Consider the following 16576-nt stretch of genomic DNA (forward strand, 5'->3'; position numbering starts at 1 on the left):
ATCATTAGCAAACAGACAAGGAGAATGTCAAACGTCTTCCTCTACCATAAGATTTGACCCACCAGAGGAACACTTCTCATAGGAGGCTGTCAGGATGGAGGATTGGCCTGTGTGTGTGTGTGTGTGTGTGTGTTGGGGCTGAGATTGCCTTGACAGGCATTAGAGAATTCTCACACCTCTGTCCACACATTCCTGTACTGACTGACAATAAGCTGTTGTTCCAATACATCTCAACTACAGGGACTTCAAACCACACAGCGTTTGATCAGCACACAGAAGACAAATGAACTCTAGTCAAGGACCTCTTGCCTGTCCCCATAGTGTGCCATGATGGAACTCAGAACCATCTAACAGCGGCTGTACTGATTCAGCTAGAAAGCTTAAACGCTACTCCATATGCAAGTAAAGAAACAAACTTTGACATTGTGCAAACATTTAACATTGCTCTATGCACATTTGGGTTTGAAATGGAGCAAGCTCAAATATTTGAATGAGAAACTGTCACACATGTTGAGTGTGGTTGATTGACACAGCTTGATTGAATTAGCAGTATATTGTGTTGAATGATATCTCTTTTGAAGACATTCCACTCTCCATGCACAAGCTCACTGTAAAAAGGAGCTGTTCGGAGTCATTATACCAGCACCACAGAGCCTGTAGTATTAATGTACAGTGAGGGAAAAAAGTATTTGATCCCCTGCTGATTTTGTACGTTTGCCCACTGACAAAGAAATGATCAGTGTATAATTTTAATGGTAGGTTTATTTGAAAAGTGAGAGACAGAATAACAACAAAAAAATCCAGGTAAACACATGTCAAAAATGTTATAAATTGATTTGCATTTTAATGAGGGAAATAAGTATTTGACCCCCTCTCAATCAGAAAGATTTCTGGCTCCCAGGTGTCTTTTATACAGGTAACGAGCTGAGATTAGAAGCACACTCTTAAAGGGAGTGCTCCTAATCTCAGTTTGTTACCTGTATAAAAGACACCTGTCCACAGAAGCAATCAATCAGATTCCAAACTCTCCACCATGGCCAAGACCAAAGAGCTCTCCAAGGATGTCAGGGACAAGATTGTAGACCTACACAAGGCTGGAATGGGCTACAAGACCATCGCCAAGCAGCTTGGTGAGAAGGTGACAACAGTTGGTGCGATTATTCGTAAATGGAAGAAACACAAAAGAACTGTCAATCCATCTCGGCCTGGGGCTCCATGCAAGATCTCACCTCGTGGAGTTGCAATGATCATGAGAACGGTGAGGAATCAGCCCAGAACTACACGGGAGGATCTTGTCAATGATCTCAAGGCAGCTGGGACCATAGTCACCAAGAAAACAATTGGTAACACACTACGCCGTGAAGGACTGAAATCCTGCAGCGCCCGCAAGGTCCCCCTGCTCAAGAAAGCACATATACATGCCCGTCTGAAGTTTGCCAATGAACATCTGAATGATTCAGAGGACAACTGGGTGAAAGTGTTGTGGTTAGATGAGACCAAAATGGAGCTCTTTGGCATCAACTCATCTCGCCGTGTTTGGAGGAGGAGGAATGCTGCCTATGACCCCAAGAACACCATCCCCACCGTCAAACATGGAGGTGGAAACATTATGCTTTGGGGGTGTTTTTCTGCTAAGGGGACAGGACAACTTTACTGCATCAAAGGGACGATGGACGGGGCAATATACCGTCAAATCTTGGGTGAGAACCTCCTTCCCTCAGCCAGGGCATTGAAAATGGGTCGTGGATGGGTATTCCAGCATGACAATGACCCAAAACACACGGCAAGGCAACAAAGGAGTGGCTCAAGAAGAAGCACATTAAGGTCCTGGAGTGGCCTAGCCAGTCTCCAGACTTTAATCCCATAGAAAATCTGTGGAGGGAGCTGAAGGTTCGAGTTGCCAAACGTCAGCCTCGAAACCTTAATGACTTGGAGAAGATCTGCAAAGAGGAGTGGGACAAAATCCCTCCTGAGATGTGTGCAAACCTGGTGGCCAACTACAAGAAACGTCTGACCTCTGTGATTGCCAACAAGGGTTTTGCCACCAAGTACTAAGTCATGTCAAGTACTTATTTCCCTCATTAAAATGCAAATCAATTCATAACATTTTTGACATGCATTTTTCTGGATTTTTTTGTTGTTATTCTGACTCTCAGTGTTCAAATAAACCTACCATTAAAATTATAGACTGATAATTTCTTTGTCAGTGGGCAAACGTACAAAATCAGCAGGGGATCAAATACTTTTTTCCCTCACTGTAAGAGAACAAGGGGTAAACAACCAGGCAGCAACAAGCTGGAAACCATTTCGGAGGAGAAAAAAAAGAAAGCGAGAAAATGTGAAGAGGATGAAAACAATGCTCATGCCTGACTGACTCTGTCAGCATCGTCATTTAATTGGAAGTACCTGTTTACATTCACATGCAAAGTAATGACTGCAATTTAAGTCCAAGCATCTGTCTGTGGAGTGATGAAAGGAGTGCTCTTTGGCTTTACCCTTTAGCTTTAACCTGTTTTACACTGACTCTGAACCTCAAAACAAGAGTTTGCCGGGCTCTTCCTCACCAAAGTGTATGGCATATGTAAGCTAGCTTATGTAGCTAGCTTCCCCTGTTCCTTATGCCTTGCTTCCAGCTACATTGGCCCCAGCAGATGAACAACAGGACTGAGAATAGGACATGGTTTAGTTTTTCTCTCTAGAAACAAAGTCATCAAAGCACTACAGGGTCTGTCTTAAAGCGGGGTCTGTCTTAAAGCGGGGTCTGTCTTAAAGCGGGGTCTGTCTTAATGCTGGGTCTGTCTTAAAGCGGGGTCTGTCTTAAAGCGGGGTCTGTCTTAAAGCGGGGTCTGTCTTAATGCTGGGTCTGTCTTAAAGCGGGGTCTGTCTTAAAGCGGGGTCTGTCTTAAAGCGGGGTCTGTCTTAATGCTGGGTCTGTCTTAAAGCGGGGTCTGTCTTAAAGCGGGGTCTGTCTTAATGCTGGGTCTGTCTTAAAGCGGGGTCTGTCTTAAAGCTGGGTCTGTCTTAAAGCGGGGTCTGTCTTAATGCTGGGTCTGTCTTAAAGCGGGGTCTGTCTTAAAGCTGGGTCTGTCTTAAAGCGTGGTCTGTCTTAAAGCGGGTCTGTCTTAAAGCTGGGTCTGTCTTAATGCTGGGTCTGTCTTAAAGCGGGGTCTGTCTTAAAGCGGGGTCTGTCTTAATGCTGGGTCTGTCTTAAAGCGGGGTCTGTCTTAAAGCTGGGTCTGTCTTAAAGCGGGGTCTGTCTTAAAGCGGGTCTGTCTTAAAGCTGGGTCTGTTTTAAAGCTGGGTCTGTCTTAAAGCTGGGTCTGTCTTAAAGATGGCCCTTTGTTGAACCGCTGGGACATCTAGAAAGTCAGGGTGAGAAAATGGACTCACTGAAAGTGTATGGCATATGTAAGCTAGCTTATGTAGCTAGCTTCCCCTGTTCCTTATGCCTTGCTTCCAGCTACATTGGCCCCAGCAGATGAACAACAGGACTGAGAATAGGACATGGTTTAGTTTTTCTCTCTAGAAACAAAGTCATCAAAGCACTACAGGGTCTGTCTTAAAGCGGGGTCTGTCTTAAAGCGGGGTCTGTCTTAAAGCGGGGTCTGTCTTAATGCTGGGTCTGTCTTAAAGCGGGGTCTGTCTTAAAGCGGGGGTCTGTCTTAAAGCGGGGTCTGTCTTAATGCTGGGTCTGTCTTAAAGCGGGGTCTGTCTTAAAGCGGGGTCTGTCTTAAAGCGGGGTCTGTCTTAATGCTGGGTCTGTCTTAAAGCGGGGTCTGTCTTAAAGCGGGGTCTGTCTTAATGCTGGGTCTGTCTTAAAGCGGGGTCTGTCTTAAAGCTGGGTCTGTCTTAAAGCGGGGTCTGTCTTAATGCTGGGTCTGTCTTAAAGCGGGGTCTGTCTTAAAGCTGGGTCTGTCTTAAAGCGTGGTCTGTCTTAAAGCGGGTCTGTCTTAAAGCTGGGTCTGTCTTAATGCTGGGTCTGTCTTAAAGCGGGGTCTGTCTTAAAGCGGGGTCTGTCTTAATGCTGGGTCTGTCTTAAAGCGGGGTCTGTCTTAAAGCTGGGTCTGTCTTAAAGCGGGGTCTGTCTTAAAGCGGGTCTGTCTTAAAGCTGGGTCTGTTTTAAAGCTGGGTCTGTCTTAAAGCTGGGTCTGTCTTAAAGATGGCCCTTTGTTGGACCGCTGGGACATCTAGAAAGTCAGGGTGAGAAAATGGACTCACTGAAAGTTTGGAGAGACTTCCTTTATGCTTGAGAGAGAAAAACGTCTTACAAAACAGAGGGGAATGATTCAACCAAAGAAGGAGAAGCTCCAAAGCTCCACAGTTTACAATGGACTTGGGTTCAGTTTTGCTTACATTGCAGTTTGTAGGCTATAAAAACTGAGGTTCTGGCTTTCCTTCCTTCCCCAGATGTCAACGAGTGCTCGACTGCTAACGGCGGCTGTGAGGGACATTGCTGCAACACCATTGGAAGCTTCTACTGCAAGTGCCCCGAGGGCAGCCGACTGGGCCCGGATGGCAAGGCCTGTCAGGGTGAGAAAGAGGGGTGAGCTGGGCCTCCTGGGTGGGTGTGGTGGTCAGGAGGGCATAGAAGGACTTAAACCTTAAAACCTTAAAATGCTCCTCGAGGATCGGGCGTAGGTCATCCACAAATGTCCTCTTGCAGGCTCTGTGTTGTGCTGTTTTCTCCACTTCAGACAGAGACACAGGAAGAGTCAGAGACACAAAAGAGCTTAGCAGACCACACACACACAGGGAACACAATCTGTAGAGGGATGGAGATCTGGTCAACCAGTAAAATCAAAACCCTGCCTGTTTGTTCTGACAGAAACATGCTGAGTTAGCTGAGTTGTCTGAGTTAGCTGACAGTGCTATGGCCCTGTTGCTCTTTGGAGGTGCAGGTGTCAACAGGTGCCCTTAACCTTTGACTCCTGACATGGGACGGTGTCACTATCTAGTGAGGGTTTGATCACTGTACACCAACGAAGAGATAAACTGAAGACATCTCAGAAATCGTGTAGGAGTCTGTAGGAGCCATGTTCCAGGGCTAGTGTGCTCTGTAACAGCTTTCGAGGGCAAATAACAAACCCTTTTGATTCTGGAACAGACCATTCCAGGGCTAAATGTTTCTGTCTGCAACCCTCCACATAGGATGGTGTTAATCCTAGGAGAGTGGCGTTTTGGAGTTGAGATGCGGGGGATGGGCGGACACCTCCCCAAACAGCTGTCAGGCGACCATTGAGACAGACATGGGTGGCAGCCTCTCACGCAGACCCAGCCTCTTCTGCTCAGGTCAAGACTGCCACACAATAACATTCAGACGACATTCAACCCCCAACCCAACTCCCAGAGCCTCAGCCTTACGTTTGAATGAAAGATGCCCTTTGTATCCTGCTGAAATCCTCTCACACGACGAACCTTAAATATGTTACCTTCCAAACCTTCGCTGCATCTATTACCATTCAGGTATCCTCACTCAGCGAGGCAGCGGATTGGTCTAAATGGATTGGCATGTGACTTCTCAGTCCTTGAACCTGATCACAATCTATGCGCCGGTTATGAAAAGGCTCCTTACACGGCGGACAGCCCTCCTCTTTGACCCCCTCTTAGCCTCTTCTAGTGGAGGTTACCTAATTAAAGTAGCATTTAGTTCACTATGAGGACATTCCCACGAGCTGAGACTGCTGTGTTGAATAGAGAATGCCCTTAACCCCAGATCTGGTATCAGATTACTTTAGCCCCAATCATAAGATAAACCATTAGCGGGGCGTGAAAATACATCTGACTCTGTATCAGTGCTACTGTCATCACCAGTAGTAGTCTGCAGTGCAAATCCCACTAGGGATTAGCAGGAACCATAAAGTAATTGAAACAGCTCGACTCGTTTGTGTTCTCCAAATGGGTAGTAAACGTTGACTGTCCTTGGAGGAGCACTCAGGTATGTTGTCTCCTCATGCATCTGCTCCCTAGAACATGGAACAACATGGAACAACATGGAACAACATGGAACAACATGGAACATATGTCTAGATGTACCAGAATGGTTCTTGAATGGTCCTAAACACTCAGTTCTGCTGCATAGTAGACAACCTGTGTTGAAAGAGTGTCAGTGGGGAATCATCATTACTAGGACTAGAGGAATTCCTGACCACCTGACCAGGAAGAACTCTGCACTCCAATTCAGAGGGCTATAAGTAGGGCCCATGAGTTTTTCCTAATCAGGTCATGTGGTAAGAACATACTCCTGGTCCTAGTCATTACAGTTAACAGCAAAGCGCTGTACGCACTGATGAAGAGAATGTGTGTCCAATTGGTGATTCAATATTAATGGTTGATTTAATTGTATCAAAGTGGTGTGTTAGTCTATAAATGGGTCATAAACATTGTGTTCCTGAAACAGTCTCTCGTGAAGTCATCACTTCCATCATCAAGCCAACCTTATTATTGCGTCAGCGTCCAACTATGCTTCACAGAGATTGTTGTCAAACAAAAAAGAACTTCAGTGCCGTAACATTTTTACTGCATTCCTAAGTGTGACACGGTCATGGGTCATGACAAGCATCGCTATAACTTGGGCCTTAACACTCTCCTCTGGAACACCCATGAAAACATTACATCCCAAATAGCATCCTATTCCCTATTTAGTGCACTACTTTTGACCAGGCCCCATAGAGCTCTGTTCAAAAGTAGTGCACTATATAGGGAATAGGTTGCCATTTGGGACACATACTGTAACACACATGTTAGCCTCCTAATGAATGTGGTTCTTTTTTGGTTCATGTCTGTTAGAGTGCTCAAGTCACAAATGTTGTCTAAAGGTTTGTGTATTATTCCATCATAATAAAGCATTCCTTCAAACTTCCTTCATCAATGTACATAGAGGGAATTCACTGGCACAACCTACTCCTATTAAAATGAACTTGTTCGGCAGCACTCTTGCTTTGAGAGTGTCTGAGAATATTGTCTGCAGACCTGGGATCAAATAGTATGCGAAATCATTCAAATACCTTTATCAGCTTGCCTGGCTCAAAGGAACCAATGGAATACGACCAAAAGTAGAAACTCCGCCCATCTGGCACTCCATGCAGGCTCAAAGTTTGAACAATTTCAAATACCTTTTGAACCCAGGTTTGATTGTCTGTCCATCTGTCTCCCCTGTAGACGTGAATGAGTGTGAGGAGCTGAATGGCGGCTGCCAGCAGACCTGTGTGAACACGGTAGGCTCCTACCACTGTGAGTGCAGCCAGGGCTTCCGCATGCACACTGATGGAAGGACCTGCATCGGTGAGTAATGACCGTGTGAGACCAGATTCGATCCCGGTCGTCAGCACAACTCAAGATGATGTTAGCCCTCTGAGTTAAAGTTAGCCCTCTGAGTTAAAGGCATTGGTTTAGGCATTGAGAGCTAATACTCAGGTCTCAGTCAAGGTTACTCATTACACAAGCACAGTTCACCAAACAATCTCCTCCACACATTTTCCATCATCTGTTCCGTAGCTTACTACCTAATTCATTTTAGTAGGTTTTGCTTCTTGCCATTTCGAATGACGCTACTTTTTAGTTTGCGCCTGCGTAGCTAACAAGGCTAACATCTGGTGCTGCCTTTGAAACTCCAGGAGACTGGACCACGATTCACACTTCCACCACTGGAGAAAGTGTCTCTGTTTTGTGTCTCCAGCACACAGTTCCAATGTGAGAGAACACAGCTACTCCACCACATGACTACCAGTTGGTCTGTAGTGATGGGAAACTACATCAAGTACTTGAGGCTCCATAAGGAGGACAAGAGAAGGTTTTAGATTCCCAACGTTGGAAATTAGAGGGTTTATGTAGGTCCAACCTATTGGCACAGGAGCTGGACAAAAAAGAACTGTAGATAAAAGGTAATGCTCTCACTATTTGCTGCTCCCTATAATCAATAAAACCTGATCAAATATCACTTGTGTGGGAGCATTAGTGTTAGTGAAGACAAAGTTCACTGTCGTCTCCAGCCCTGTGTGTAGACTCAGGATTGGTGGGTGGTGGTTGAGGGATGAGGGGGATGAGAGGGGAGGTGTCTCTGCTTGGCTTCCTAATTGCGTCTGCTGAAGTCATCACAGTTAAAGCAAACCTTTCCCCCTCTGATTTTACAGGCCATCTGTGTATTCTGGTCTGTCTTTAAGGCACCCTGAAGGCCCAGCACTGACTTCCTTATTCAGCACAGGAGTAAATCATAAGAGGGATACTCACGGATGGAAAGATCATTAGAACCCAACCGGGGGCACCCTCTGGAGAAGCTGGAACCTGGAACCGTCATTTTCCAATTTCCAGTCTTTAGAGCTTTCTGTAATCACAAGTTCCCATTATGGTGTTGTGAAAAGATGGAGCTGGTCCAACGTTGTTGTAGCCCACAATATGGTTCTTCCTTCTTTGGATTCACACTTTAGTGACAGCTCTCTAGGAAGGGTTGCTCGTTTACTCACCAAATGGTGATCAAAGACAACATTAGCGAAAGTACAGATGTAGGATCTTAATTTGAGATAGTTTGCTACAGCATGAAAATAATCCTGCAGCAACAGAAAATGTTATTATAATTAATGGTCATTTTTGTAGGGGTTGATACATTTTTTGTTAGGGCAAATGAAGTCTGAAATTTCAAAGTGGAGATTACAATCTTTAGAAGCCTTTTTAAAACTCAAATACAATACAAGTTTGCTTTTCCTGCTGTGCAGAAAATTCTCAGCAACAAAAGAGTGATTACATTAAGATCCTACATTTCTAACTACCTCACCATGCTGTCGAATACCTCTCTCCTGACAGTTGCCACATCATTTCATTTGCACACAGAAATGTTTTTCTCTAGTCTGTCATATGTGAAGTTGTTCATTTCTTGTGTCTGTCTTTCTGTCTGTCCCAACTATGAAGCTGTGAACTCCTGCTCGGTGAAGAATGGCGGCTGTGAACAGAAGTGTGTAGACATGGGCAACGACCACTACAAGTGCGAGTGTCGTATGAACTACCAGCTGAAGAGGGATGGGAAGCACTGCGAGTGTGAGTCTTGACTACATTGGACATGTTGCTCTGACTTCCCTACAGTTACAACAATAGTATCTTTATGTTAGAATGGAGAGCAAAGAGTTACATATAAAGAACAGGAGGCAGGCTTCGGTTTTAGCATGACCAGGACATGACTAAGTAAAACTTTCTCAGCAAATTGACACTGAGTTACATGAAGGTCATAAACGTCTGTCTGTCTGTCTGTCTGTCTGTCTGTCTGTCTGTCTGTCTGTCTGTCTGTCTGTCTGTCTGTCTGTCTGTCTGTCTGTCTGTCTGTCTGTCTGTCAGTGAGGGACCCCTGTGTGGACAGGAATGGAGGCTGTGCTCAGCTGTGTCGTTCTGTGGATGGTCAAGCAGAGTGCAGCTGCAGACCTGGGTACACACTGGCCAGAGACAGCCAGGGCTGTGAGGGTAAGAGCACACACATGTACAGTATGTCTGGAAATGCGCTGATATGCACACACACACACACACACACACACACACACACACACACACACACACACACACACACACCCACATACACCCACACACACACACACACACACACACACACACACACACACACACACACACACACACACACACACACACACACACACACACACACACACACACACACACACACACACACACACACACAAACTATGGTTCTCATATTTCAATATGCTGTTACATGCAGACAACATTCCCAGAAATGTCCTAGAGTGAAAGAGACTTTTACGAACTTGTCTATAAATCTCCACCACCCTGAACCCTCTTAAGAAAGCAAGCCTAGTCCATTAAAGCCCTCATTGAGAACTGGCCACTGAAAAATCATAGCCATCGCCTCTATCCATCTCATGAACGTTGTGAACATTGAGTTTTAATGGTGGTTTAACTGACACTCCGTTAACGTAAACGTTTGTTATTCTCCAAAATCAGTGCTCCAGGACAAAACAAAGGTAGCATTCATCAGAGTTGCCATTGTCCCGGGGCCATTAGAGCTGAGACTTTATGACCCAGCCCTCTGGGGCCGTATGTACCATGACTGGAGCTGTGCTGTCTGTGTGTGTGGGGCCTAAAGCTGATTAATGCTATGGCTGGAAGCTACTACTATAACATGGGGTGGCTAGAAGGCTATAGGGTTCAGGCAACTTCATTAAACACAACACTCTGTGTGTGTGTGTGTGTGTGTGTGTGTGTGTGTGTGTGTGTGTGTGTGTGTGTGTGTGTGTGTGTGTGTGTGTGTGTGTCTGTGTGTGTCTGTGTGTGTCTGTGTCTGTGTCTGTGTGTGTGTGTGTGTGTGTGTGTGTGTGTGTGTGTGTGTGTGCGTGCATGCCTTTGTGTGTTTGTATGCTTCATAATCACCCAGAGCAGCCCACCACCAGGCTTGTGCTTTAGCATTACTATGATGAAAGGTCAAGAGCAGATCACTGACCCACAAGTACATTTCTTAACCAGAAGCATTTTCAGCCCCTCGGAAACAGAGGAAGTGGTCATGTTGTACCTAGCTTATATTCCTAGCCTCATTCATAGCCTCATATCAATAAAAATGGGATCCCTGTAATATAATCTCTGCTTGTGCTTTGTGACTGTGCCCTATTGATTTACAGTATCTCATGCTATCCTTTGTAGACATAGATGAGTGCAGCTCGGGCCAGGCCATGTGTGCCCATCGCTGTGTCAACACCCAGGGCTCCTTCAGCTGTGTGTGTAACCCTGGCTTTGAGCTGGGCTCTGACGGCAAACAGTGCTACCGTGAGTACACATGATCATTAACGTTAGAGTCATTTAGCAGATGCTCTTCTTACCCAAAGCGACTTACAATCAGTAAATTCAACTAAAGCAGGCAAAATCACAGTTGTGTAATATCATAGTTAGGGCCAAAAAGAAGTCTGGGTCCCTCGTCGTAGACTTATAACTAAGGTCAGGAGTTTGTCCTGGTCAGGTGACATGATCAGGAAAATCTCCCTGACCCTAATTGTAGTATGTTCTTGTGAAGCTAATGTGTGAAAGATGGCTAATGTTTTGGTTTATTGCAAATGGATACTGTTGTTGGGTGCCAGCCTTCACTTCACTGGTTGTATCCTCCTATTTGCAGGTATTGAGATGGAGATCGTGAACAGCTGTGAGAAGAACAACGGAGGATGCTCCCACCACTGTGAACACACCACCAACGGACCTCTCTGCTCCTGTAACCAAGCATACCAACTGGCTGAGGACAGGAAGACCTGTGTGGGTAGGTACTCTCTGTTGGGTCATCAATGTCAGAGCTTATCAGAGTTTTTCCTGGTCAGGTCATAAGGTAAGGAAAAACTCCTGGTTTAGTCATTCTCATTTAGTCAATTTCATTCTTTAATCTACGGCGAGTATAGAAGGAACAGATAAAATATGGGTCTTGTTCATTAAGCACCAAATATATACAGTACCAGTCAAAAGTTTGGACAAACCTACTCATTCAAAGGGGTTTCTTTATTTTCACTATTTTCCACATTGTAGAATAATAGTGAAGACATCAAAACTATAAAATAACATATATGGAATCATGTAGTAACCAAAAAAGTGTTTAACAAATGTAAATATATTTTATATTTGAGATTCTTCAAAGTAACTACCTTTTGCCTTGATGACAGCTTTGTACACTATTGGCATTCTCTCAATCAACAGGTGTGCCTTGTTAAAAGTTCATTTGTGGAATTTCTTTTCATCTTAATGCGTTTGAGCTGTGTTGAGTTGTGACAAGGTAGGGTTGGTATACAGAAGATAGCCCTATTTGGTAAAAGACCAAGTCCATTTTATGGCAAGAACAGCTCAAATAAGCAAAGAGAAACGACAGTCCATCCTCTACGGCAGGTATTCCAAAAATGGGAACACGCAATGCCGTCAGGGGTATGCCAAATAAAAATGTGATTCAGTTTTTTTTTAAAATTATTATTATACAATTATTAATGTATTTTTTCTTCACATTTTCAAACAGTTCATTTATATTTTCCAGCGGGTCTATACATTTGGGTGAGTTTTTTTTCTGGCCTGAGTAGCCTCTTTTCGCTGCCAAAAATAAAATTAAACCATCTAGTGTTCAGTGAAATAACAACACAATGTTAAATACAGGTAACCTGTATTTGACAAATAAGCCACGGGAGTTTTTTGGGGCGAGAATAAAGACAACTTTCAAGTAGTAAGACATGTATAAAAGCAACAGATACCATTAATAAGAAGGGTCTAGAAGCACCTTATATGGTGAGCTACCGAGTAGCTTGGACAGGCAAGCCCCATACTATTGTGGAGGACTTAATTCTTCCTGCTGCCGTGGATATGGCTGGGACAATGCTGGGGGGAAAGGCCCAAAAAACTATACAGACAATGCCTTCATCAAACAACACTGTCTCACGACGCATCAGTGACATGGCAGAAGATATTTTGAAACAATTACTGCTTTGCACACAAGCCACAGCGTTACAGCTGGATGAGTCAACAGACGTGGCGGGCCTGGCACAGCTCTTGGTATATGTCCGTTACGTTTATGGAGGGTCAATTAAGGAAGACATCCTCTTCTGCAAACCACTGGAAACCAGGACAACATGAGAGGATATTTTTTAGAGGTCGACCGATTGTGATTTTTCAACGCCGACACCGGTACTGATTATTGGAGGACCAAAAAAAGCCGATACCGATTAATCGTCCGTTTTTTAAAATGTATTTATTTATTTGTAATAATGACAATTACAACAATACTGAATAAACACTTTTATTTCAACTTAATATAATACATCAATAAAATAAATGTAGCTTCAAATAAATAATGAAACATGTTCAATTTGGTTTAAATAATGCAAAAACAAAGTGTTGGAGAAGAAAGTAAAAGTGCAATATGTGCCATGTAAAAAAGCTAACGTTTAAGTTCCTTGCTCAGAACATGAGAACATATGAAAGCTGGTGGTTCCTTTTAACATGAGTCTTCAATATTCCCAGGTAAGATGTTTTAGGTTGTAGTTATTATAGGAATTATAGGACTATTTCTCTCTATACCATTTGTATTTCATATACCTTTGACTATTGGATGTTCTTATAGGCACTTTAGTATTGCCAGTGTAACAGTATAGCTTCCGTCCCTCTACTCGCCCCTACCTGGGCTCGAACCAGGAACACATCGACAACAGCCACCCTCGAAGCATCGTTACCCATCGCTCCACAAAAGCCGCGGCTCTTGCAGAGCAAGGGGAACAACTACTTCAAGGTCTCAGAGCGAGTGACGTCACCGATTGAAACGCTATCAGCGCGCACCCCACTAACTAGCCATTTCACACCGGTTACACCAGCCTAATCTCGGGAGTTGATATGCTTGAAGTCATAAACAGCTCAATGCTTAAAGCACAGCGAAAAGCTGCTGGCAAACGCACGAAAGTGCTGTTTGAATGAATGCTTACGAGCCTGCTGCTGCCTACCACCTCTCAGTCAGACTGCTCTATCAAATATCAAATCATAGACTTAATTATAATATAATAACACACAGAAATACGAGCCTTAGGTCATTAATATGGTCAAATCCGGAAACTATCATTTCGAAAACAAAACGTTTATTGTTTCAGTGAAATACGGAACCGTTCCATATTTTATCTAACGGGTGGCATCCATAAGTCTAAATATTCCTGTTACATTGCATAACCTTCAATGTTATGTCATAATTACGTAAAATTCTGGCAAATTAGTTTACAACGAGCCAGGCGGCCCAAACTGTTGCATATACCCTGACTCTGCGTGCAATGAACGCAAGAGAAGTGACACAATTTCCCTAGTTTAATATTGCCTGCTAACCTGGATTTCTGTTAACTAAATATGCATGTTTAAAAAAATATACTTCTGTATTTGTTAGGAAGAAATGGTCTTCACACAGTTCGCAACGAGCCAGGCGGCCCAAACTGCTGCATATACACTGACTTTGTTGCACAGAACGCAAGAGAAGTGACACAATTTCCCTAGTTAAAATAAATTCATGTTAGCAGGCAATATTAACTAAATATGCAGGTTTAAAAATATATACTTGTGTATTGATTTTAAGAAAGACTTTGATGTTTATGGTTAGGTACATTGGTGCAACGACAGTGCTTTTTTCGCGAATGGGCTTGTTAAATCACCTGTTTGGCAAAGTAGGCTATGATTCAATGATAAATTAACAGGCACCGCATCGATTATATGCAACACAGGACAAGTTAGATAAACTAGAAATATCATCAACCATGTGGAGTTAACTAGTGATTATGTTAAGATTGATTGTTTTTTATAAGATACGTTAAATGCTAGCTAGCAACTTACCTTGGCTCCTTGCTGCACTCGCATAACAGGTAGTCAGCCTGCCACGCAGTCTCCTCGTGGAGTGCAATGTAATCGGCAATGATCGGTGTCCAAAAATGCCGATTACGGATTGTTATGAAAACTTGAAATCGGCCCTAATTAATCGGCCATTCCTATTAATCGGTCGACCTCTAATATTTTTTATGTAGTGGACAGCTTTGTGACATCAAATGGACTTTGGTCATCAAGATGTGTTGATATCTGTACTGATGGCACAAAAGCCATGACAGGGAGACATAGTGGAGTGGTAACGCGCGTACAAGCAGTTGCTCCCAACGCCACTTGGGTACACTGCAGCATCCACCAAGAGAATGCCTGACAGCTTGAAAGACGTTTTGGACACTACAGTGAAAATGGTTAACTTTGTTAAAGTAAGGCCCCTGAACTCTCGTGTATTTTCTGCATTATGCAATGATATGTGCAGCAACCATGTAACGCGTTTATAACATACAGAAGTGCGCTGGTTATCAAGGGGCAAAGTATTGACACACTCATTTAAATTGGGAGACGAGCTTAAAGTTTTCCTTACTGACCATAATTTTCACTTGTCTGACCACTTGCATGATGACAAGTTTCTCACAGGACTGGCCTATCTGGGTGATGTTTTTTCTCTCGCCTGAATGTTCTGAATCTAGGATTACAGGGACTCTCCGCAACTATATTCAATGTGCGGGACAAAATTAAGGCTATGATTAAGAAGTTGGAGCTCCTTTCTGTCTGCATTAACGGGACAACACACAGGTCTATCCATCATTGTATGATTTTTTTGTGTGCAAATGAACTCAAGCTTACGAACAATGTCAAATGTGATATATCGAAGCACCTGAGTGAGCTGGGTGCGTAATTATGCAGGTACTTTCCCGAAACGGACGACACAAACAACTAGATTTGTTATCCCTTTCATGCCCTGCCTCCAGTCCACTTACTGATATCTGAACAAGACAGCCTCATCAAAATTGCAGCAAGCGGTTCTGTGAAAATTTAATTCAATCAGAAGCCACTGTCAAATTTCTGGATAGGGCTGTGTTCCGAGTTTCTTGCCTTGGTAATTCGCGCTGTTAAGGCACTGATGCCCTTTGCAACCACGTACCTATGTGAGAGTGGATTCTCCGCCCTCACTAGCATGAAAACTAAATACAGGCACAGACTGTGTGTGGGAAATTATTTAAGACTGAGACTCTCTCCAATACAACCCAACATTGCAGAGTGATGTGCATCCTCTCAAGCACACCCTTCTCATTAACCTGTGGTGAGTTACAAAATGTTTGATGAACAATTAAGGTTGTAAGATGGTTAAATAAAGAGCAAAATTATTGATTATTATTATTTTATTATTTATGCCCTGGTCCTATAAGAGCTCTTTGTTATTTCCCACGAGCCGTGTTGTGTTCAAAAACTCACACTCATTCTTATGTTTAATAAATGTATCGTATAGTGTGTGTGTGTGTGTGGCAGGCTTACATTGATGGCAAAAAAACAACATTTGAGAGTGCGCTGACCCTGGTGCAAGAGGGGGTACGCAGCTGGAGGTTGAATGTTTGAAGGGGTACGGGACTATAAAAAGTTTGTGAACCACTGCTCAACGGGATCGGTATCACCCGTGGGACAGTTGAGCTAACGTAGGCTAATGTGATTAGCATAAGGTTGTAAGTAACAAACAAAACAATCCCAGGACATAGACATATCTGATACACTTCAAAGTGTTTTCTTTGAAATGGTATCAAGAATATGCATATCCTTGCTTCAGGTCCTGAGCTACAGGCAGTTAGATTTGGGTATGTCATTTTAGGCGAAAATTGAAAAAAGGGTCGGATCCTTAAGAGGACATGAAGGTCAGTCAATGCGGAAAATTTCAAGAACTTTGAAAGTTTCTTCAAGTGCAGTCGCAAAAAACAATTAACTGCACTTTAGATAGCAGGCCAAATAAATTCTTCACAGAGTTCAGACACATCTCAACAGTAACAGACACATCTCAACATCAACTGTTCAGAGGAGACTGTGTGAATCAGGCCTTCATGGTCGAATTGCTGCAAAGAAACCACTACTAAAGCACACCAATAAGAAGAAGAGACTTGTTTGGGACAAGAAACACGAGCAATGGACATTAGACTGGTGGAAATCTGTCCTGTGGTCTGATCAGTCCAAATTTGAGATTTTTGGTTCCAACCGCCATGTCTTTGTAAAATGCAGAGTAGTTGAATGGATGATC

The 16576-nt window shown here is 43.6% G+C and overlaps 1 protein-coding gene across 1 annotated transcript in view; it reads left to right on the forward strand.

Annotated features, from left to right (window-relative positions):
- LOC106612564 (uncharacterized) overlaps positions 1–16576 on the forward strand; it is a 100113-nt gene that overhangs the window by 40131 nt on the left and 43406 nt on the right. Inside the window, exons 5-10 of the mRNA XM_014213832.3 lie at positions 4408–4530; positions 7159–7281; positions 8902–9027; positions 9322–9444; positions 10651–10773; positions 11117–11254. Coding sequence (XP_014069307.3) covers positions 4408–4530; positions 7159–7281; positions 8902–9027; positions 9322–9444; positions 10651–10773; positions 11117–11254 — 756 coding nt within the window. The remainder of the gene's footprint in view (positions 1–4407; positions 4531–7158; positions 7282–8901; positions 9028–9321; positions 9445–10650; positions 10774–11116; positions 11255–16576) is intronic.

This window comes from Salmo salar, chromosome 09 (assembly GCF_965601325.2).
Source record: "Salmo salar chromosome 09, fSalSal1, whole genome shotgun sequence".
Taxonomy (NCBI): Eukaryota; Metazoa; Chordata; class Actinopteri; order Salmoniformes; family Salmonidae; genus Salmo; species Salmo salar.